Consider the following 24,959-nt stretch of genomic DNA (forward strand, 5'->3'; position numbering starts at 1 on the left):
TGAGTGTGCCAAAAGAAAATGACTCAGAACACATTTTTATTATTATTTCCAACTCGCAAAGGTTAAACCTCACTTTCCATTATTATGGAAAAATACAAGCTTACCTCAATTTATTGGCCTGGTTTCTGATAAGCTTTGTTAGAGCAAGTAGGGATAAATTAGCTCTGGATAAAAGGTAGCGCATGTATAGTCCCAGCTTTTACCAAGTAGCTTTTTATCAGACTAAGTTTAACCGACAATTTTGTTCACACACACAAAAAAGGCTTCTGGAATATTTAGGCTTAACTGCTTGACAACTGGCATCAGCAACAGCAAAGTTTACTAATAATATAAGTATCAATTAACACTGCACAAGTATTAAAAAAAAAATGGAAGTTTATTCATCTTTCAATGGCTCAAATAGCAAATAAAAGGACAGGATAAGGCATCAGCCAAGACAAATTTCATGTGTCCAGTGGCTTCATAACACCTCAGTTCCCAGTATACAGGTTCCAAAGCAAAGTCACAATGTTAGTGGTTAGACTCCCTGGTTAAACAGACCCAAATGAGTACACAGTAAGATGAAGACTGGCTTATTTGCCACAGTTACATGAGTAACTTTAATTCTGCACTTGGCAGCCTACTAAATGCACATACAAAATTCCTATTGATAAATATTTAACATGACAAATATAACTTCTAAGACTTGAGCCCCTAAAATGTCTGTTAGCATTGAAGTTAAATATTTGTTACCTAGTTTGCTTGAACACATTTTAAATTGTCAGTTATAGGCTTACACATGTATAAAAAGTATACCAGTTTGTGGAATTAATCTAGCCTGTCTTAGCCCAGAAGAGTCCAAAACCCTCAAACATTCTGGTCTGTTTTCAGTGAGGATGCAGCATACTAACTGTGTGCTAGTATTCTTGCTGTTCTGAAGCAATTGAGGCAGTCCTTTTTGTTTGGGGATTTTGGATGCACATGGTAAATGTTTCTGTGTTGCAAAGCATGTTCCATTGTTTAATACCAACATTAACTAGAAAAAGTAGCTACAATGTTCCCCATTTGAAAATCAACATAAAGCAGAATAAGCCGTACAAAACCTGCAAAGAGCTTCAGCATAACACACCATGTTCCCATAGCTGAGTATTAGGAACACAAAAGAATTTAGCTGATGACACCAGAATTTCCCAGACAACATCTTAACTCAAAACACAGTAGCGCTACTGAGTCAGCTCCACTCCACCCAACTCCAGGGAGATAAAAGCCAAGGAACATCTAGACAAAAACCTCCTCGCAGAAGGGAAGTTTCAAGGTATCAGCGTGTTAAGTTTTAAACAACCATTCCAGGCTCAGATGTGCCACAGGCTTATGACTTCAGTCTTACGTGTATTCTGGCCCTATGCCCTGTATTATTCACAATACCAGAGTATGGCACACAGGTAAAGAACAGACACGGCTAGCAGACAGCTAGTTAGCAAATCATTCACATCACTGCGTTCCCCAGACAGGATGGTCTCGGTCTCGCACTGCTGCAACAAAGTCGAAAATACACCCTTGATTAAGCAACCTGCTATGTTTAGGTTTTAAAATTAAGGCATATTCGAATGTTTCAATGTAAAGGACTACATCCCTCTTCTAGGTTAATCAGGTAATGCGGAACCACATATATTTTCCCCCCAACATAACTGTTCGCATATACATTATTCTTTTGTAATTTGCATAACTCAATGGCAAAACAACTGCATACTGCTTTGTTAGGTATCACGTTCACAATTGTAATTTTCAAGGCAACAAAAGACAAGATGAATTGACAATTACCAGTGATAAAAAAGTATGCTTTACAAGAACCCACAAAGTAATACTTCCCCCCTCTGTTCACCATTAAAGAAAAGACTATGAAACACTACATTCAGAAGAAATGTGAGAAGGTAGGCAATTATGAAATGGACTGAACTTTGCTTCTCTTGAAGCCACATCATTTTTTTCAGTGAATTTGACTTTCAGTGCAGCTCCAATTCATGCTTTTCGCGGTAATTACAATTTCCAACATGTTAGAGTAATTTCAGTCACTTGAGCCTTCAATGGCATGCTTATAAATTATGGTTTTTATTAGTATGGTCAGGGTAGGAAAGGAATTCAGGGTTTTGATTATAAAATGCAACATCTTTCTCTGATCCTCTTGGCTAGGCTTTTTCTTTTCTTCTTCCCATTCTTTTCTTTGCTGTCTTCCATTTTTCTGGCTCTAATTTCTCTCATTAAATCGAAAAACACCTAAAAAAGATGTAATAATGTATGTCATGGACATAAGACTTAATTTAAGCTCTCACTGATAACATCCATTTTAGTTGGTTAGAATGAAGTAGGTTATGCACAAGCAGTCTAAGCAAACAAATATGAACCCAACAAATCTTACACTGGTTTTGAAGGCCAAGTTGATATGATGCAAACTTGTTTCTTTCACGGTATCATAACGTTGCCTGTCTTCTGATATTTGCTTATGGACCCTGTCAGAATTTTCCACAAGGATTGAAATGAGAGTCATCACTGTCCAGGATTTTTTTAAATGTATTATTTATATCCTACTAAGGAGACTCAAGGAAATCAGTTTACATTTCAAGTATTTTCAGTGCTGAACTGTAATGGCTGAAAAAGTACAATATCCAATTCTAGAGGCATATTAATGGAGCAGCATTCCATGGCTGGTAAGTCCGCTATACAAGTCTAAACACAAAGCGACTGAAGGAAAAAATTGTTAGGTCAGTATCTTCATTAAACCAAAGTTATCAGTCATACAACTATATAAACATTTTTTTATATCACGTAATTTCAACTGCAATATCAAAATCTACAAGTACATATGAACTTCATGTTCATCAAGTGGTTTACTTGGAAACAAAAATTTAGAAGTTGGAGATACACCAATGACTTAGAGATCCCACTGTCAGTTAAGGCTTTATGACTGGACTGCTCAAGGCTACTTTACTCACTTGAAAAGCAGATCTCAACTCATAGAAGGCTACAGTAGATAATAATTTCGTCTTTATTATTTTACTGTAGGAAATCAGTTGAGCAATTCTAAGGCTTTTTTTTTTTTTTTTTTTTTTTTCCCTCGGGAGATGTTATCCAGATCTTTGTCAGGGGACTTGATCCACTTATGTGAAACATGGACTGGGGCTGGGAAGCTCCTCTCTGGAGCTCAGTAGGTTTTTATTTGCAATGACACTAATCTCATATTGACTGCAGCCAAAACATCAACCTCCATTACACAGGATACGAGGAAAATCAATGTAACTAAGCATTGCCATCAAGAACTAAGATTGCCTTCAGATTTCTAAATGGGAGTTAAGTTACTTGCCTGTACTTAAATCTGTGCAACTGTCAACTTGCTTAAGGACTGATCCTGTACTACAGTACTTAGGTGCCTGGCGTACTTAACCTCCTAAGAAGATGCGTGGTGGCTCACCTTTACCAAAGTGAGTGGAAGCTTTCCCCAACTGGGCAACCTACTATACTGGAATTCAGAGAAGCCATATTCCTTATAGAATAGTAACTTAAATTCACATAACAAGCCTCGTAACTTCAAATGCTCCAAGTAACTAAGAATAACTGGTATTTACTAGTGCCGACAAATCCTCATCTGTGACCTGTCAAACCTTAATTCTATATGAAACATGCCAATCTGGATCCATAATGCCACCAGCTCCAAAAATGACTCAGCTCTGTAGTAGCCTACTGCATGTTCAAAAGCTATTGACTAGAGAGCTATCAAAAATACATGTACATACACTTTTTCTTTCCAGCTGCTAAAGGATGGTGAAGTAGATTTTGAAGAGCTGGGAACTTCTACGTGACTGTAATAAATGGATGTTGACTGCAATCATGCACCAAAACTAAAAGATGTACTATTAATAGTCTTTATAGCAACACCACCAAAAAGCCCAAACAAACAAAAAACCCCACAAGCTATATTCAATGAGACTGAGTTCTACTGCATTTAATTGGCTTAATTTTCTCTATAGAACAGCACAAAGTTCTTACTTGAACAATCAATTTCTTCAGGAAGTCAACAGTCTAGTTTAATTTACTGCAAAACAGAACTTGCATCACAGCTGCCATGCTGCAATTGACAGCTCATATGAAAAACTCTGTAACGTAAAAATCCTTACAATGCGTGATCAAGTCTGCCAATAGCTCTGAAAGGAAAGGCTGGCACATTAAACTAAACTCCTTATTTCTTTTGCCACACATCTGTTACTCTTGCACTCTACAAGGCTGTTATCTTGACTTCTGTATTCCAAGAAACCCTGTCTTTTAGAGTTATAGATTAAATAATCACAACTAATCTATCATTTATCTTATTGGAGACTAAGATTCTGTCTTTTATCTCATGACTTTCTAAACCAGGTTTTATCCCTGAAAACTCATGAGGCGCTTCTAGGCTGTTCAAAGTTGAACAGGGTTCAACAATTCTTCATCAAAGCAACATACCACCAGGCATCTGGTTAGATGAGGGTAGAGAGGGCTCCAATCCTTCCCTTACCTACTTTTATAAACTGTTTCATTCTGGCTGAGGATCAGACAGCATTCCTCACTGTTCAGAAGCAGATTGGCTTCTAGTTATAGAAAATGCAGTAAGAAGTCTAGGCCAAAACTGCTGCCTCAAGAAATTTTTAATGAAGTAAGGTCTTGTATAATGACTCCTTGCAGTTTGGGATGGGATAAACTTGGTATACCTAACCTTTTTACTGTTCTACATGAAGTTACTGAGTCACACACGCATCACAAGCTAAGAGAGAAAAGTATATGAATCAAATTTCACGAAAAAACTGCTAAAATAATGAACGTATAGAGCATGACCTATAGAAAAGAGGTACAAATTAAAAACTGATGGAGAGATTCTTTGTATAAAGATGCCAGTTATTACCTTATCAACATTAGCTCGTGTTTTTGCAGAAGTTTCCACATAGTTAACATTCCATTGATCTGCTCTGTTTTTTGCTTCCTCTACTGAAACTTGCCTTTTATCTTCCAAATCTGATTTGTTACCAACTAGCAAAAAAGGAACATTCTCATCTTCTTTCACTCTTAAGATCTGTTCCCTGGAGGAAAAAAAAAAAATAGAGAAAGAAAAAGAAAATTAAACTTCGCAAGGAGTACTATTATTAGAACATAAAAATAAGAACTTGGATTAAATACTCTTAAATACTCTTCCACCTCACAGTGAAAACCCACTTATTCCTTTTATGAAGTTTACATAAGATTAAAATCTTAAACCTGATCACGATGCTATACAGAATGAAGCAAAGACAGACAACTAGTCCTCCAGGAAAGGAGGAGGTACAGCACTAGGAAACTAAGAGAATACAACAGGATTACTTTAGGTGAGAATTTATATTATTAAGTCCTTCCCTTTACTACAGGTGTTACTTGATGAAAGCATTTACCATTGTTTTTATATTACTGTTTGTGATTGCAATCTTTAAGCTGTTCAAATTTCAGTTTTGCTCTTGATTTTTTCCTGATAAAATGCCTGTGACATTTTTAAAGCTAATAAAATGGTCTACAGCATAGCAAGAGAAAATCTCTTCCGTTCAGGAATCTTTTGCAAGTCAATTATATTCAGTCTCTGCAGAGATTCAGTTAAGTGCCAGCGTAGATACAAATAGTACATGCATCAGATTTTTAATGGCAGACCCTTCTGCTGTTTGAACTGCTAGGATGAAGGTTTTAAAGTTGTAAATAAAACTCAGCACAGCAAATGGTTTGGTACATAAATCTTCAACACTGAAAAAAAATAATTGAAGTTTTCTTCTAATTGAAAATGCATTAAAAGCACTTAAAAGAATGTGTTGGGTTTGGGGTTTTGTTTGTTTGTTTGTTTGTTTTCTGGAAGAGGGATATTCTCTGTTTTGTCTTAGAAAGCAGTATAAATTCAGTACTGAAATGTAGCCATTTATAGTAGAGTAATTTCTGAAAGACTGAAAAAAAGCACAGAGAAATAAATTCCTTTTGCTGGCTGAGGTGAAACCTGTTGCCAGATTTAAAGCTGAGTGGAGAGAAGCTGAAAAGAGTTAACTTAACTGATATTCTAAAGAGCCTTGATCGGGTGTCCAGTGTTATAACAAGCTCAGAAAAGCATGCAGTCTTGTGGAGGAAGTCTACTCACAGGGATAAGAAACTGCAGATAGCCCCAAATTTTTAAAAAAAAACAGCAAATAGGTATTTCAGGCAGGTTGTAAGACCACATTCATCTCTGAGATGTAATTCAAACAACATTCTTCCTCTGCCTCACACTATCAGTTCAAATATTTTAACAGGGTCAAGAGTAGTTCAAATAGTCAGTGGATTAGGAAGGGTGGCCAGAAGTAACTCAGTGTGTCACCGCAGTTATCTGTGCAAATACGACTTCTGCTAAAAACTAGGAGCTTTCCACACTAATTGTTCAGGCAACACCAAACTATTTCACCATGTAAAGAGTTAATCTAGCAGTGATCCAGATGACTGTTCTCCTTTGAGCCCTCTCTGAAGACTGATATCTCCTAAACAAGAAATACCTTATTAATGATAAGCCATCTTGAAATCTAGAATTTAAAAAAATCATTAGAGCCAGATTAATTGTACTCAAAGCAAGAGCACACTTTAACAAGCTGCCTTTCAAATATTTAAAAGTTTAGCCACTGCAGGTCTGCTTTCTATTGAATATATATATACATATATAAATATATAGGGAGCAATGGGATTTCAGAACACACCACAAACCCCATCAGAAACACTGAATAGCAGCAAACAGCTCTCCTGTTGGGAGTTCTGCAGTTCCAGCAGAGCAAAATTCCATTGAAACAATCAACCATCCAAATTCTTCTTGTCACTTTCTTTCATACCTGCCTCTGAAATAGTGCTCCCTCAGGCTGCTCAACAATGCCAAAGGTATTTTAACCGTACCTTCAAGAGATACAGGTTACTTGTACAGAGAGAAGAATGCAATTTTTCTGAGTTACATTTTAGCATTTAGGTTTCTACATTTTCAAAGACAATTTGGATGGCACTTTCATATTAGGATTCAGGAGAGTTTTAGTATCTTCACTGAAGAGATTCTTTCCTTCCATTTTGCTGTTTCAGCATGTGTATTGTCAAGACTCACCTCTGCTGGAAAATCAGGACTTCCTCTAGAACCACAGAATATAATGTATTTTAAAGCATTAACAGGATTTTAAACAGATTTGAATAGGTCATTTTGCACCATACTGAACAGTTCTCCAGGACTGACAATACCTAGCATAAGCCTGCAAACCAACCGAAGCCTGCCCTTGCCCCTCCTTCCCTCTCAAAATATATACATACAGAGACAGAAATAAATAGAAAAGGACGCCAGAAGAGGAAAAGCTCACTTTCTCCCCTCTCCATACCTCTTCCTCCTCCCTCAGAGATATTAAACGTATTCTGATACTTAGTGCTAATAGAAATGCGACAGCATCTCTGAGAAGCCTTATATCAGTGGGATGCAGATAATTTCTTTTAAGACTTGTTTCCTTTTACCTCAAAGGTTATTTCCTCTCCTATTTTGCTACACTTTGAACTCATAAAACAAAACACCACACCATTCTGGTCTCTTTTGTCCTTATTTTTTTCTAAATATGGTGATGAGTGCTTTAAATAGGCTTTACCTCTCAAACAAAACCAAGCACCTGTAATATACTGCTGCTTGTTTAATAGCTTCTTACCATTATACAGATTATAATATGCTGCATGCCTGAAAAGCATCTTAAAAAACCCTACCCTGTTAAATCTTTATTACACTGGAAAGATTCAGTCTGAAATTTAGTTTTTTACCACAGTGCTCCCTATTAAGTAAAATACTGACTTGGATGGGAAAGGTGAATGATATGCAGAACTCTATGCCAAATCTTTGTCTTGTAAATTCAAAAATTTACATCAGTATCTTTTGCAGAGAAAATTCCATCCAAGAAAAACTGAAGCAACAGACTTACAGCAGGTCTTCACACAAAATGCATAGCTACCACAGAATATGCAAAGATATTTCTCATTTCTGTTGCTCAGAAAATAATTTTTAAGAGGTAAAATTATTAGTGTTGTTGCTACTACGCATTTCACTCACCCAGAAGACAATGCACATACTTCACATCATCTAAGACTTTGCCGACAGACATCACCAGACACAGTTCTTCTGCACAGTTTTCAACTCTAATCTGGTCACATCATCTTTATAACTATGAAGTATTCTAGCATGAAACAGCTGTACATGCTACAGCTGCCCTTTTGCTCCAGGTGGTGCTTCACAGGTTAAGAAAAACACAACATAATCCTCTATATTAAGCAAGAGCTAAAAAAGACAACTCTGGAGAGTATGCAGTATTGTACATACAGTACAAGCAACCATACAATCTATAAGCAATTTTTCTCAGATACATTACTTTGGATAGCAGTAGGCCTTCTCATAAACATTGCTTCTTAGTGCAAGTGCCAAGCAACACTGATTTGCAAAAGGCAGAAGCCTTCTGAACATTGCTATATTGCTCAGTGGCAATAGCCTTTTTGGTATTCAGAAACACAGCACCAAAGATATCTCAAGTGGTAGAGATAGCAAAGGCATGGCTAGGCAAATGTTCAAAACATTATCTGGCTACAGTAAGAGCTGTCACCTAACCTGGACTATCATAAGGATATTACAAAACAAATCACTTGTCATTATCTCACTGTAATTAGAATCATTATCTTGCCTTATAATTTACCTGAAGTCCGCAGTTGCTGCAAAGGATTCCAGCTCTGTAATAGAGAAGACGCAAAGAAAGCCTTCTCCGCTTCGGAAGTAGTTGTCTCTAATTGCAGCATAGTCCTCCTGCCCTGCTGTGTCCAATATATCAATTTGGACTTCTTCCCCATCCAGAACCACCTTTTTCCTGTAGCTGTCTGCTTTGGTGGGCTCATAATCTTCAACAAACTAGGAAAAGAAAACCAAAAACCTTCATGGTATGAAATCATGGCTGTACAAAGTAAATGCTTCCATTTGCATATAACAAATACCTTATACGGTTACAGTAACTAATAAGTAAACATATGTACTTAGGCTATGTGTCAAACCCAAATGAGTATAGTTAAAGCAGGCTCTCTATCGGATCAAACAGTTCACAGGTTTGTGCTTTCTTTAGGCATTACAAGGAAATTTTAAAGGTAATGCAAAATATCAACATCTGTGCACTACCCTAAGCCTCTGCTGCTGGTCAAGCACAACATCTGGCTTGGTTCCATTATGTTATCAGGCAGTCCTGACTTTGAATATGTTTCGTATCAATTTTTAAAGGCCACTGAAGCCACAACTTCTGCCTTTTAATCAAAAAAGAATGACTTTCACTAGCAAAAAGTTGGGAAACAAGAAACAGATTTTCTTTCCTTCCTTCAACAGCAGCCCCAACAAAACATGGAAAAAATTGGTTATCATTTCAGGCATCATGCAACTCACCTAAGTGAAGAAGCTTTGAGCTAATAAACCTAAATAAGTTCTAGTGAACAATGACAAATGTACTGATAACATGACAGAGCATCTAATTGCTTTGAAGTCTGAAAAATGCACAATTATACCTTCATAGGTATCTCTAGAGGGCAATGCACTAATCTCAAAAAATAATGCTGTTCAATTTAATTGCTGACTTTCATACCACATCATATACATTCAGACCCTTTCGGAAAATAACTGTATCAGCAAATGTTTAATAACACTATGTAGCAGACATCTCCTGAAACAATTTCTGGTTCAGATTCTTACCTCATCATACATAAACTGTAGTGTTAAAGCAGATTTTCCTACACCACCACTCCCAACCATGATGACTTTGTGTAAAGCCAATGAATTCTGTCCTTTAGGCTTATTTGCCGCCATCTTTGGGTTGTAGAAAATTCACAGGTATAAAATGAAAAAATCTAGAAGAAAAATATTGGTTCATTAGTTTTCTTCCCCCCACATGCACTGTTTAAACTGAATTTGTTTTAAAACTCTACAAGTCTGGACTTAATTTCAGTTCTGCTGTCTTCAGTGAAAGCTACCTGCTTTTTCACTGGCAATCCCACAAATTGTACTGAACTTATCTTTTTTTGTAGCATGAGCAAAGAAAGCATTCACCGCTTACAAAGGGCACAAGTGGGTTTACAGCATACAAGATCAATTAAGGAAAAGGATTTACACTTTGGCATGTAGCACTGTTTTTTTTTTAGAGACACAGTACTTGTCAATAATTCTTGTTAGTTTAATAAGTAAGAACTAAAAAAGGGAGCTGCAGTGAGTCAACACCATACAGGAAAACATGAGATATAACAGCTGCAAGGAAATTAAACAGACATTTGAGGGAATTTCCAGCTTAAATAGCAAGCACCAAGACACAGAAGCAGGGATTAGCTAGTATATTTTTTCAGAGAAAAGCGAGTGTGTCACTTAAAACCTAAAAATAGCCAGTAAGTCAATCAGGAGCCAAAAGAATAATCTAGTTTATGCACAGTAGAAAGATCCAACCTGCCTTCCTAGGCTACAAGTGCAGTTATTTCATATATTTGGAAAAGTTGCCTCAGTCTCTCAAACACAAATCTCTGGACCTCACTAATTCCAGGAGGCTCTATGATACTTAATTCACATACAGTATAATGTGCATGTGCACACGTACGAAAAGCAACAATTTCAAAGCTTTTTTTAAAAATTCACATTAGAGTTTTAGCACATCTCCAACTACTATCTTCCCATAGCTTCATTTCATTCCCCCATTATCCCAAGAGCAACATAAGGGTATTTGTGTTATATGAAGACAGAAGATTTTGTCTGCTTGCACAGTTCTTAAGACATGAAAAAGTCCCTGCACAGTGACAAAATGTACCCTCCTCCAGAGATTTAAGATCAAAACGAGCTCTGATGTCCAAAAAACACAACGACGCATTACAGGACATGGAAACACAAGAGACATCTATTGCAGATCTTGTTAATTAGAAAACTCAAAAAGAGCACATTCACATGGCAGCACAATTTCTATACAGAACTATCAGATAATAACACAGTGCAGCAAAAAGACATCATTACATCACTGCTTTCACCCACCATGATCATTTGACAAACTCATAGTAAAATTACATCCTCCTGCATAACGAATCAACCTTGTGTACAGCTTAATCAGAATATGAAGCATAACAATTTTCTGAAAACTTATATCAGTAAAAAAGCATACTGGTTTTGGCTAGGACAGAGTTAATTTCTTCAGAGTAGCTTGCATAGTGCTGTGTTTTGGATTCACGATGAAAACAGTGATGATAACAGACAGATGTTTTAGATGTTTTGCTGAACAGTGCTAACATAGTATCAAGGCTGCTTCTGGGTCTCACGCTGCCCTGCCAGCGAGTACACTGGTGGTGGGCCAGCAGTGGGGACAGCTGACCAGTGGGATACCCTATCCCACAAGCTCAGCATTAACAGCCCACAGGGAGGTTTGCTGGGGCTGTCCTTGCTCAGGGGACTGGCTGGGGACTTCTTCCTTTCCAAATATCTCGCCCATCCCGCTGGCAAGGGGGAAGCGAGCAAGCAGCTCTGTGGTGCTTACCTGCCTACCAAATTTAGCCCACAACCTATACGAAAAACTCTCCAGATCATGTCAGTAACAGCACCCATTCTGTTGTCAACTGAAAATTAATTCACTTCAGTTGTTTTTCCCAGAAAGGTTATCTAAGTGAAATGAGCATGAGTAACTATAGAGATGTAGCAAAGAAATATAACTAACATTATGTTACAAGTTCTTTTAAAACAGAGATGGATGAGAACAACAACAACAACAAAAAAACCCAAACCATTTCAGTTTTGGCCATCATTGCTTAAAAAGAACCATTGCTTTCTCTTTACTCAAGAGGGAGCACAAGAACATGAAAACAGCTCCAAGCCATGTGTACATTTTCAGCCTACTTCACTGCATTTCAAACTACTCCACATTGGTTTGCCTTTTCACTTTTCTCTTAAAAGGTAACACATATACAAAAAGTTGTGCTTACTTGTTCTATTATGTATTTCAGACAAGTAATATAAATGAAATTCCTCTCAATTCCATCAACTGAGAGCAGCTCAGTTTGCCGAGTTCAGATTACAATACCTGTTCTCAGAAGCACATAAACTGAAGTGCTAGTATACCTGATTATAGCCTATACTAAACCTTACAATGCAATAAAACAGACTATTCTTCTACATGCAGTTAAATACTGGAAGAAATCCAAATTAATTTAGGACTGCTGACAGGTAAGTTTGTGCAAAATCAATACTACAATCTGTGAAAAATTTCAAATACCCAATGGTAATGTTTCACTGCAATATGAGTTACAAATTAACCTACAGTCTTTAAGTGGATTGAGAAATGTGACAATTATATTTTACTAGAAGTTGCAATTTAACAAGTAGTGTCTCACTGTGACAAAGAGAAGCTGCCACTTTTTGTACTTTGTGCAACATCTGACACATACTTGAAAAGTCAAAACAACTATGTCCAACCAATAAGATCCCTACAAATAATCAGGTCAGTGACAATGCTCCTTTTTACTGAAAATTCTTTAACCAGAAGGATTTTAGGGCGGCCAATCATTTTCAGAAGCCTTGATAACATCTTTTCAAAGAGACTAAGTCAAAGAAAGAAACTTGGAATTAAAAACACCTGACCCAACCAGTCAAAGCAGTATATTGAGTCATCAATAACTGTCAGTGAACAACATTTCTATTAAGATCATGAAGATAAGACTTCACACTACCACAGACCTCACATCTTAAATACAAACTTATCGTAAATACTCAGCCACATTTTGTAGTGGGAAGAAGCTCAGGGAGGTCAGTTTGCTCTCAAATTCTTCACCATGCAATAAAGATACAATTCCAGCAAAATTCAGGCCTGCTGAAAGGCAGACAATGTGAAAAGAAATACGTTACAAACAAAGCAAGTACAGTCTGATACTGTGCAAATGACACTCAGTCCAGAGAGGCTGCTTCAGAGCAAGTATTCTGCCAGAGACCAGAAAGACCTTGAAAGTGATAAGTTTTAAGCTATTGCCATTTAACTCCACCTATTTCAGACTGGTTTCAAAAATGGAGGAACATAGATTCTAATTTTACCAGTAAAGCACCTGACATGAAGTTTCATACAGAATAAATTTTTCTACCCTTAATTTATGTAGCCTGACTTATTTTCATAAGAAGTATTAATCTGGGTCATATCTAGTTTCTAAATTGTCCTCATTTATAACTATGGTTAAAATAACAGACTGCAGCAAGAACCCTGTTGTATGAAGCTCAAAAACAAGCATACTTTCATATATGTACTGTGATTATTATTATCTTTTTAATCTTCACAGTGCGAAGTTGTTTTGGGGTCAGAAGATAAATACAGGCTTGTCCTTCAGTAGAATCCTTTGTCATCCTACAGCAGAGATAGGTTCACACAGAGCCAAGCAGGGTGTTGTCAATAGCTGCATTATCCATTTATACAGGTCAGCTTTTTACCACACCCACTGGTAATCCCCATTGCAGCAATACAGCTGATGACATATATGAAAGTTTATTTTTAATCAGTTCTTCCTGTAGTCCAACAGGTTGAAAGAGAAGTGAAAGCTTAACTGGCTCAACAACGTACTGCCATACCTTCACTCAGAAGGCTGACAGCATTGTCTAACCACCATGCTATGGATCACTCCTCACCTCTGCTGCAGATAAACTCCTAGGAAACTGCCCTTTTCCAACATGCTTGAGCAGATAAGGACACAAACAAATGAATCTCAGTGGCTGCTCCACCAAAGTAAGCAGTTCTCAAAGCTCCTATAGCTGCTCATTGCCCACTTGCAGATAATGACGTCCACAATTCTGTGCTCCATTTAATGGCAGGCTTCCAGTTGGAGCCAGGATTATTTTTGTAGAGCCAGGTTAGGGAGCAATTAGATTAAGTCAGAAGAACTACAGGAGCAGGAATCGTAATTCTTGTTAGTATCAGCAATGGTATCTTGTCCAACAGCCTAGATATCTCGTCAAGGGAAAGAAGAGTAGGCAGTTAAATAACTTTTAAGATCCTAGGTGATTAGGATCATGTAGCAACAGGAACTTGTACCTGGAGCTGTAAAACAGTTGCGTGAGTGACTGGCTTCTACGTGTACCAATACTAACTTCTCCAGAGTTTCACAGCTTACATAGCAGGTCCACTGTGCAAGAAATACAACATTATCTCTAGTCCCCAATGGATTTAAACACAACATTCAGCTCCACCCAGCAGAGGAGTGAGCTGGAGAGTGTTCCTGTAACAGGACTTTGACACAATAAGCATCATGTTAACTTTTCTGTAAAGTTGTGAAGCACAGAGTGGTTATCCAGATCTGCAAGAGTAAGAAAGATATTCAGGTGCCAGCACAAAAAAGGGTTTTCATCTCCATGGACAATATTTTCAGGAAAGATATATTTGCAAATACACAGCAGGGAGGAAGAAAAAAAAAATGAACCAGGAATCCTTGATCTCTCTACATCAGTCTTTATTTTCTCTTGCCATCTCCTTCTTCAGCCCAATAAACTGAGACCTAAAAATATGCTCATGGGTGAAAACCACTGTATGGTTTTTATCCCCTCACTCATCTTGCTCATCTGATCAAATTCAGAAGACTCCTCTTAAGTTGTTCTATTTCTCAGATGGCTTTTACTTCCAGAATAACTTACTCCAACACAGTTAATCAAAGCATGTGTCCTTACCTATCTGTGCCATTTGTCCTCTACATCCCTCTCCTCAACAATTAATACACTAAAAGGGAGCAAAAAAGGGGTAAGAATAGCAACAGACATCCAGCTCAGATTGCTTCCTCTCCTTCATAGGGAGCACTGGTACAGATTTCTCCCTCTTCAGCCAGCAATACATATTCAGGAAACTTAGGGGAACAATAATATCCAAGACACCTAAATCTCTGTCAAAACACACCCCAAAATGGCCAACAGGCCAAAAATTAAGGAAGAGTAAGACACGTGATCAGACTCATTTTCTTAGAGAATGTGACTAAAATGAGGTCAAGATGCTACCCTGTCCATTTTGATCCCCTGGAGTCTCGTAAATGCAATGTCAACGCGAGCAGACCAGGGAAGGAGAAGCATTACACTGAAGACACATCATTACAGGCACAAATTCAGCTGGCATCCTCTGCAGTGTTATACACAAAGCTGAATGCAGGCTTTGTGAAAATGCAGTTGTCCTTAACAGGAGGACTTTGATTTGCTGCAGGCATTTGTTTGAAGGGGACTAGTTAAACATAGCTTTGTGTTTAAAGATAGTTGGTACAGTTAGTATAACAGATTCTAGTTAATAAGCAGAGATAGTGCTGCCTTTCTTCAATTACAAAACAATTTCTCATATTGTTTTTTTATAGCATTCATAAAACTATGACATCAAAACTGAATTCCAGTTCTTTTGTTTCCTTTCCTTTAAGAGAAGATTACATAAAGATTTGCAAGACAGTCATATTAACCTCGTTACCCACTCACTTTTATGATGAGTAACTTTCTTCCCCGAAGACTATTTTATATAATAAGCATCAATTACAACTGCTAACTCATACATCACAGCACCTGCTTTTACTCTTTTTTTTTTTTTTAACGGAGTTAGAATTTGACACATTTGAAAGAACAGGAATAACTTAACTGAAATATGTGAGCTATTTGCACAATATTAAGAAGTACAGTTAGTATGCTTTGACCAGAATACAATATTTTGCCTTTTTGCAAGTATCAGTCACTTACTGAACAACTGAAGAAAATTTAGTAATGGAGACTTGTTTGTCCAAACAAATAACTCAATCTTTTAAGATTTTTTTAATTCTCAACTATTATTTTTATTTTATTATTAATTATTAATTTTTATTTTTAATTATTATTATTTTTTAATTAGATAAACGAATACTTGCACTACTGTGTATTTTACACTTAATATAATCAGCTCCAGAAACATTAGCTACAACTTTTTATCTTATTCTGAAGTGAAAATTTATAGTAATTATGTCAGTAACCCTGTCTTGTAAAGTGAGATTGAATATTCGCCAAAGTTTTTAATTTCCACAAAGCGATTCCCAATTCTATTGCCTTGCATGACCTTTCTGAAAAAAGCACAAGATCAAGAATTTTTGAAGTGTCAACATTTTCATGTCCACGGGAACCATATAATATCTGTAACTAAAATACTATGATTTTATCCAGTTACTTTATTGTTTATGGAGGCCAGTAGTTTCAGATTGGTTAACAACAGCAATATTATGCTTTGAGAATGTACTGTTTGAAAATGATCAGCACAGACCAGCATACTAGATGCAAAATATCTGGAAGACACCTCAGGAATGACTCAAATATTCCTGCAATGAATATGTTCCTGGAAATGGAGGCAGGCAACTCCAGGCAAGCAGAACCAAACCCTCCCAACAGCTGCTTCCAATTACAACATCCAAACTAGATCAGCAGAAACACCCTATGACCCAGAAATAGATGAGATACATGGAGACAGTGGATGGGATACATGATGCCAGCTGTTTTAAGAGCTGGAGAGTAAGGAAGCTTTTTAGGTTAGATCAGCATTACTGTAATAAGTGTCATTCCACGTCTTGACTTCAGTGTTTTTATTATAGTTTAAACATAAAACATCTGTCAAGTTCTGCACAAAGTAACACCAGTATTTTATTAAGGTAGAATATTTTGAATATTAAATAGTAACTATAAATTCTAAGTAGTTGCCTAAAGAAAGAGGAAACTGAACTCAAATATTCAAACCTATCTTAGAAATGACTAGTCTCATCAGACAATGAAACAGGTCACCTGAAGCTCAACCTCAGAACGAGTCAGAAACGCTTTCACAATAAGTCCTTTCCTTCCTCCTGAAAATAATCCTTTGACCTAAACCTGTTTAACTGGGAATTTGGACTCATAGCTTCCCATGACTTTACCAAGTTAAACCACATTCAAGGTTTGGTAAGAACCCTTAGTTCCAAAGCTTTCTAGTGCACACCATAAAAGGTGCTTGTCTCTCTCACACCCACAAAACAAATTTACTAAAGATGACTACACATCTACTAAAAAAAAAAAAAAAAAAAAAAAAAAAAAGACAAAGGGTAGAAAAATGTCTTAATTTTTATCTCTCAGCAGCAGCAAACCTCCTCAGGCAAAAGACCTACATTTTCCCAGCCTCTCAGGACCAGTACATCAAGCTGTTACAATATTCAGGTATTGAACCTGGAAGAGTCAACCAGTGAACTCTTCACCAAGTAACTGAGGCCCCATCATCCTATAAATTACGTCATGTTGCTATAAAGAACAGTGGTCCCCACAGGCCCACAGCTCTGTGCTCTTAAGACATTGCAAGCACTGAGATTCCTCCAATAAGAGGTCACTAACCACTAGGAAACAGTGAACAAGTTTACAGCCTTTCAGCAGTCTCCCCAAAGCTCCACGGGGCCTTAGTGCCAGCTTCTGGGCATAGTCATGAACAATGTGGCAGCCTCTGAACTGAGACTCTATATGTGTATTCCACATGTTTTAAGTCATCATTTCAGCATTTTGTTAGCAAAAAGCCTTTTTGGCACCCTGCAAGAAGACTTCTGAGGAGGCACTGCCATAAAGAAATTTATTGAAATCCATATGGCACAGCACAAGAAAACCCTGGCAAACTTAGCAGCAGAAATAGTCTAGAATAAAAACAAGGTCTTCAGATTTTAAATCTTGCAGCGTACTGAAAAGAAAATGAAGCGTGTATATTATTGCCCATGTAAAGAGCTGACAAAACACACAACACTCAAGCCCAACCATGTGTTTCTGCAATGCTGATAAAAACTGAACGTCTCACAGGCTGACTGATATTACCACACCTTCCTTCTGATAGCACTTGTTTGCAACAACTAGGCAGCAAAGCAGTTCAGAAGCTGCTCTAGAAAAAAACTAAGCTATACTGGTTTTCAGACAGATTAGCTACCTAAACAAGCTTGCTGGCACAAAAGACATCAGAAAAACATGTAGCTGAGCATGGGGAAAGCTGAACTGCAGCACTTCCAGCCTGTAAACACTGTGAAAAAACAATCTAAGTGTTGTAAGATTCTTCAACTGCAATTTAGCACCTGTTGAAGATTCCTCACTTTTTGTAAGTTATGTGATGGCTATTATGGAACATCTGGAGGAATTCTAGGTACTTGCAATGGTTTACCTGGACAGATCCAGAGGATTAGTGGGAAAAGAAACAAACTCAAGCACAACACCTATATTAACACAAGCAGCAAGCTTGTTTTTATAGTTCAATTGACTGAAGTTACACTGGGAAGTAATTTTGGTAATATACACATTTACATCAGAGCCTAGAATACTCTTTGTTTCCTCAAGTCCACTACATGGTTGGCACCCTATCTCTATTCTAATCACTGAGGGAACTTAGCTTCCTGAGGGCAACACTGTTGAAGCAACACTTCAACACTAAGTGTAAGAGTCATATCTTCTCTTAGATTAGATTTCTAAACATGAAGGTCTAGAATAGTAACAGAAGGCATTAGTTTTGTATTGATTTAAAATTATATACCATGAGGAGAGATCTAACAGTAACAGCAGTCATGGTAGAAGAATGAACACTTACATGTCACTAGCCTGTCAAAGCTATCTATGCTAGAGACTTGCATGAATTCAGAGGCAAGACAGACAAACAGGTACTACAGCCAATTTTCTAGCATAAGCAAATCTAAGGATGAATGAAAGGCTGGAACAGAAGAGGGGGACATCAGCAGTGAGGTTCCAATACCAAATACCTATTATAACTCTCCTGAGAAAAGTCAGGTCACATTCATGGGAGATGCTATGTAAAGCAGCTGCTACTATTGAATTTTATTCAGCATTTGATTTGACACTTTTTTCCCCCCCTCTCTTTCATAGAAGGTAAGGGGAAAGACATAGCCTACAAGAATGAATTTTAGTAATACAGGATCAACAACTCAGGATCTTAACTTAGTGCTATTCAACTAAGGACTGAGGGAGGAACTTCAGGCATGTTTAAGGTAGCGTCACCCAAGACACACTAGCTACAGCCATTTTCACTCTGTGTTTGAACTACAAGAAAGCACATTCAGAAGCTAACTTTGGACTGTTGAGTCAGGTAACATTCGCACTTGCACAGAGCTGCTGCTTCCAGCTATTCTGGAAAGCAACGAAAATGGAGTTCCCTTGAAGGCACTATGCCAGAGCTTGCAGCATGGGCCTCAGCAGTTCACTTCCAAAAGCAGTTCAAGAGCTCTGCCTGCAAAAAGTTGCTTACAGCATATTCGGTGTCATAAGCCCAGCTTGCTTTTTTCAACAATAGTTCAAAAGAAATCTCAACAACATCACTGTGTCCTTTTTGCCCTGTACACTTACACTTCAACATTCACTAAAGAAATCTAAGGAAGATTTAAATGTAAGCATTTTGACTTGACAAAGTAAATTCTTTAAACAAAGTCTGAAGAAGGCTTCCAAAAGACATATTTGAAAAAATTGGGTTTGTCAGAACAAGTCCATAAATCAGGTTTCCTCTAGCAGAGTATGTCCTTAATTGTTAACAACTTGATACTCTTCCTTTACTTTGAAGTTCAGAATGTCAGATGTGTATTTTCTACAAAAAGCAAATATCCATATGGTCATTTTTACAGCCAGAAAGGATGACTTACGATCCACACATCAAAACTCCACCCAAATAGTTTCACTGCTCCATAGGCAATAAAGTTGACCTGTGACAGAGAAATCTAGAAACAAACGGCATCTGCAAAGCAAGAACAAGCTTCCACTATGCTCATGGCAGGCTGCACTCAACACTCTTAGGGAATCTAGAGAAGGGATGCTATCCACACCCTTTCTATAGGTCAGGGTTCTGGCTGGTAGAAGCAGCCTTGTTGTGTTGGAGGCGTTTCACTTCACAGTGAGACAAGTTCTGATGCTGATATAGCTCAGGGAGTTTATCTGCTCAAAACAACTTATTCTGCCTCATCAGCCAGTCATATAGTATTATGGTGAAAACTCACATGAACACCCTTAAATTCTTTCAAGGTATTAGTACCGACAGAATGAACACAGAAGCCTTGTTTCAATAGCATTTCTATGGAATTCTTGACATAGGGAAAGTTTTAAGCTTTCAAATAAAGCCTTTTGGAGGCAGGCACTGCCTTCTTCTGCGTGGTCACTGCCCAGCTGAAGTTTCAACAAAAGTAAAATAGGAACACCAAAACACACTATCCGTCACATTTTATTAATAGGCCTCTTGTCATGAAGGATGCAGGGAACAAGTGCTTCATCAGGTGCAAGCACATTTATTTCAAAGGTCGCAGCACAAACGGTATAACACACAGTACTAAACATCAAGCAGCAGGTACCACCAAATTCTCCGCCTCCTCTTCACAAATACAGGCAGGCATTCTCTCTCCCCACAGGCAGACGGCATCAATACACCAGCCAAATGGAACCTAATAAAATAGGAGCGTGTTGGATTTTACATTTCAAAAAATTCCTTTTATTCCTCTAAGGAATCACCCAGCTGTAGCAAATAAATTTCATTAGTGAAATCTGACTTGGCAAAGTAAGTTACTTCATTTGTTTTATGACTCTGCCATCTGTTTTACCACCCAATTACAATTGTGTAAGCACTCTTTTGTAGTATTATTGTAAGAGCATTACTTTTGTAGCCGTATTTTGTTCTGGTAACTTCTCCTCCTGTTTACATTTTATGCAGTGCAAATTGTTCCTCCCAATTTATTTTTTTTTTTTTTTTTTTTTTTTTTTTTAAATTCAGGGGAAGATGATTTCATATGCATGACTCACTGAATGAGACTGGTTTGCAAATACACAAAGACTAGTCATTAACCTTTTGAGTAGGTGACTCAAGGACACAAGTGGTTATAGACCTGATGGTGCATGGTAATACAGCATTCATGACGTTGAAACAGTTTACTCTGATCCCTCCCCATTTTTAGACGTTGTTTATTCTAAAACTATTAGATTTATGACTTGAAATATCGGTAGAGTCAATTCAGTAGATCTAAAAAACCCAACCAGGCAATTAATTGTCTTTTAGTTCAATATATGCTTGCCAGTCATATGACACATGGTAGTGTTTCATGGCTATTTCACACATTATGGTCATAAAACATGTAGTGGCAAAAACCAGATGGCATTCAGTTCATGAACTTAGTATGAAATTATTAATATTCAGGTCAATTTATTAATTTCCACATTAAGTTCCAGTGCAAGGTGGTTTTAATCTTGCCCTGCTTAAAATACTGATCAGACTTGTCTTGCAGTACCACAGAAGACATTTGCGACTTAAATTTTCTCAAACTGTAAAGCAGTAACTTTTAAAAATTGGTTTTAATTCCTATTTGAATTCTTATAGCTCTTATTGTTCATATGGTAATTCAGAACACCGCAGAACTGTTAAATGACTTGTAAGAACGTAAGTCTGTAGTTTCAACAGAACAAGCTATCTAAAAAAGTTCTTTGTACAGCAATAAATGTGAAAACCATGGATCAATTTCTGAAAACAGAAACAAGTATGTTCATTTTAGACTATATGTGTAACCACACAAAGCAGCTATCAAAAACTTCTGATAAACATCCTAAAAATAGTTTTGTAATCACATTCCAAAGGCAATGAGTCTTGGAAAAGGGACCCTTTGAGGACTGTATACTATTGCACATCAGTAGATGAGTCTCATGCATCTCCTTTCCTATGGCCAGACACAATGCAAAAGCCAAAGGCATTCCAGTGGTGGTCACAGACCAAATCCAGTTTATTTTAAAGGTCAGTACCCCACTGCAAAGAACTACTATATAAGTCTGTCTACAGTGAAACCTGATATTTTTATCAACACTTAACTGATTTAGTTCTATACATGGTGCAATGCTAAACACTACCAGTATAAGCTGTATTGCTTTCTGTACACACAAATTTTTAAATTCCAGTGAGAAGTGACCTAATAACTTTCCAGTGTTGCATGGTGTAATATAGGATTTCCTCTGGCCTACAAAACCTTCAGTATTAGTGACTTAAGAAAAATTTTATTTCCAGCTGATCACTTGCATGCTTTCAATTCAGCTGCAGTACTTCTAATAGCTTCAGTTCTCCACAGAGTCAGAAGCTTATTTTACATCTTTTTTTTTCCTTGAGGGCTTTTTTCTTTTTTCCTTAACACACACACACAGTCTGAGTCCTGCATAAGTCTGAAAAACTTGGTTTTGTTAAAAACCATTCAAATTGTTCACAGATAGTCACAGAATCACAGAATCAGAAAAATCACTCCTTCAAACTACTGGAAATCCAAGAATAACTATGCCATCCTGACTGGCTTAGTTATGACCATTTCAGTATTCTATCATATTATATTTCACGGTTCATATTTAAAAAAAAACCCAAAACAAATAAAACAAAAATCAACAACACACAAACCCATCACCTACTATTTGGCTATAAGATCTTTCTGTTTCAGTTTCTCCTCCCAGAATCTTTTTTTTACCCATATCTATAAAAAGGTCTTAACTTCTAAAACTGTAGTAACACCTATTAGAAAGATTACAATATAAAATTTTGCTTCTCAAGCAATAGATGGTTTTCTTCACTACTTAAGACCACTAGAACTAATTTGCTTTTGCAGGGCTCTTCAAAATAATCCAGGCTGAAGAAACTCAAACTATGCATGTTATACACATGGTCCCATTTCTAACTTGCATGTCTGGCAGAGAAGAATGCTTTTGTTAGATTACTTCATTCCTCTGTCTGTTTTGACTGCAAGAGCTACAAAGCTCAACCTTTGCAAGACAGAAAATTTAACACATATAGGTTAACCTCCATTTAATTTTACTAAAAACATACACTCTTCTACTAGAAACATTCAACATGTGCCAAACCAAGTTACCTAAAAATACCGAATTTCCCAATAAGATCCAATGAAAAATGTTAAGAGACAGGACAGTAATGAAGTTTCTCAAAATAAAAAACAGGACCTTCTAATGTCTTTTAATTATTCTAAACCCAAACATTTCATATCTTACTCTTTGGTCCTTGGGCAAAGAGGAGCTGAGAAATTCTAGCATTTTGGTGAGAAGCTGCCCTATAAAATGTTTCTTTTAAGTGCCATTGTAATTGCAAGCCTGTCAGTAAAACTATAACCACATGCCTAAAGTTAATGGTTGACAGGGAACCAATTGCATGGGAGTATGCATACAGGCTTTCCTAAAATATTTTGTGGACCAGCTGCTGGCCTCTGGAAGAACACCATCAATCTACAGATTATAACCTCCCTAGCTCTAAACACAGGAAACCCCAGTTGGCAATGCCTGCAATGGGATTCCTTAACAAAGAACACAGACTTTGACAATGAGCCATATATATTGGTTCAAAGTATTTTCCCCTCACAGTAGAAGGGTAAAGAGCTAAGATCATGACTTAAGATCCAAGTATTATCAAAACAAGATCTAAGAAAGAGGACTTGGACACAGCTTGGATTACGATTTAGAATTTAACTCTTCTAAGTCTAAAAGGCAGCAACAGCTCCTGCTGAACTGGCATTACACAACCACACCTGATACACAAATTCTTCCCAGAGAGAGCGCTGCACCTGGAAAAACCACTTGGTAAACTTCAGCCTTTTTAATATTTCTTAAACAAATGCACCTGTATTTTTTAATTAATTGCTCTAAAACCAGTCCTTTATGTTACACTATACACTAAAGTAAGTGCTGATGCAAACCAAATTAGTATTTCAGACTAGCAGCCACCTTATTGTTCTTCATCAGTCTTAATTTTTCATTATTGTTCTTAAGTCTTCATTAAACAGGGAAAAACAAACAAGTACTAGCATTTTATGCACCTCAAGTTACAGTGGTTATCTTCCCACTAGGGTATGCCAAAAATTTGTGGACCACACTGAATTTCATTATGAAAGTTACATGTAGCCATCTTTTGTGCCTTGCAACACTAACCATTTTAATAACATTGTAGAAGGTGAACTTGCTTAACAGAAAGCACTTTGATATTTAGCCTAATGCATCTGATCTTCAAATTCCCAATGACAATACTGGACTGTATAGAGGAGTCCAGAGGGCAGTGTTTTCTGTCTATGTTAAGTTTTCCCATTTTATTACTTCCCGTGCATATGAATGAGCTGGAATCTCAAAACCATCATGGCAGATCAGCAGCAGACAAAAATACACAACCTGGAGCATGAAGCAAAATGACACTTTCAAAAAATCTCAATCATACAAAATATTGCTGCATCATTGACTTTCCAATGTGACCTATATAAACGTAAAACAAATTCCATATTTGTTTTCAAATCAGTGACAACTTCAAAAATATAAGTGTATAAGAAGCCAGAGAATTCAAGTTGCAATAAGGTGTACTAAGCTATCAGTCACAGCCATACTCTACCAGTCACTGAAGCATTGCAATGAACTCTTAATTTGGATGCTGTTGAACACAAATTTTGACCTTACAGAAATTAGTTGTTAAGAGGATGTGATTTAAAGTGTTATTTCTTAAAATATAAGAGTTCTGAGGGCTGGAATGAAGCTTTATTTGCATGTTACACTAGAAGGTGGAATTAATTAAGGTGGTTAAGTGTGTAAAAACTTTATAATGTTGTGGTGTTATTCCAAAATAGCTCTTCCACACAATCACCACTTTAATTCACTGTTTGTGCTTACTTTAAGAATGAGCTTCTATCAGCCTTGCTTTGAGTAGAGTCTTTACATTCACCTACTCAAACATCTTCCATGGCTTGACCTCACCAGTCAAGGGTGGGTTTTGGGACTGATACAGCAATTCTGCAGAAGTCTGTCACAATAACACAGTTCTTCTGTCTGTATGACTTATTTTAGTTTGAGGTCTGAAATAAATCCCACTGGGCAAAGTGCTGCTGGAATTAACTACTTCCATACTAAAAGCCCTTCCAGG

General features: G+C 37.1%; 1 protein-coding gene across 3 annotated transcripts in view; it reads right to left on the reverse strand.

The window, feature by feature from the left end:
* Positions 1-357: 357 nt before the first annotated feature.
* RALA (RAS like proto-oncogene A) overlaps positions 358-24,959 on the reverse strand; it is a 29,864-nt gene continuing 5,262 nt past the window's right edge. Inside the window, exons 1-5 of one of the 3 annotated variants that reach the window (XM_065052006.1) lie at positions 20,386-20,466; positions 9,764-9,918; positions 8,733-8,941; positions 4,907-5,081; positions 358-2,253 (exon numbers count right to left, since the gene is read on the reverse strand). In XM_065052006.1, coding sequence (XP_064908078.1) covers positions 2,131-2,253; positions 4,907-5,081; positions 8,733-8,941; positions 9,764-9,877 — 621 coding nt within the window. In that variant the 5' untranslated portion in view covers positions 9,878-9,918; positions 20,386-20,466 and the 3' untranslated portion in view covers positions 358-2,130. Of the gene's footprint in view, positions 2,254-4,906; positions 5,082-8,732; positions 8,942-9,763; positions 9,919-12,807; positions 12,895-20,385; positions 20,467-24,959 lie in introns of those variants that run through there. The other 2 variants (XM_065052007.1, XM_065052005.1) reach the window with 2 other exon arrangements.

The sequence above is a fragment of the Columba livia genome, chromosome 2 (assembly GCF_036013475.1).
Source record: "Columba livia isolate bColLiv1 breed racing homer chromosome 2, bColLiv1.pat.W.v2, whole genome shotgun sequence".
NCBI classification, from domain to species: domain Eukaryota; kingdom Metazoa; phylum Chordata; class Aves; order Columbiformes; family Columbidae; genus Columba; species Columba livia.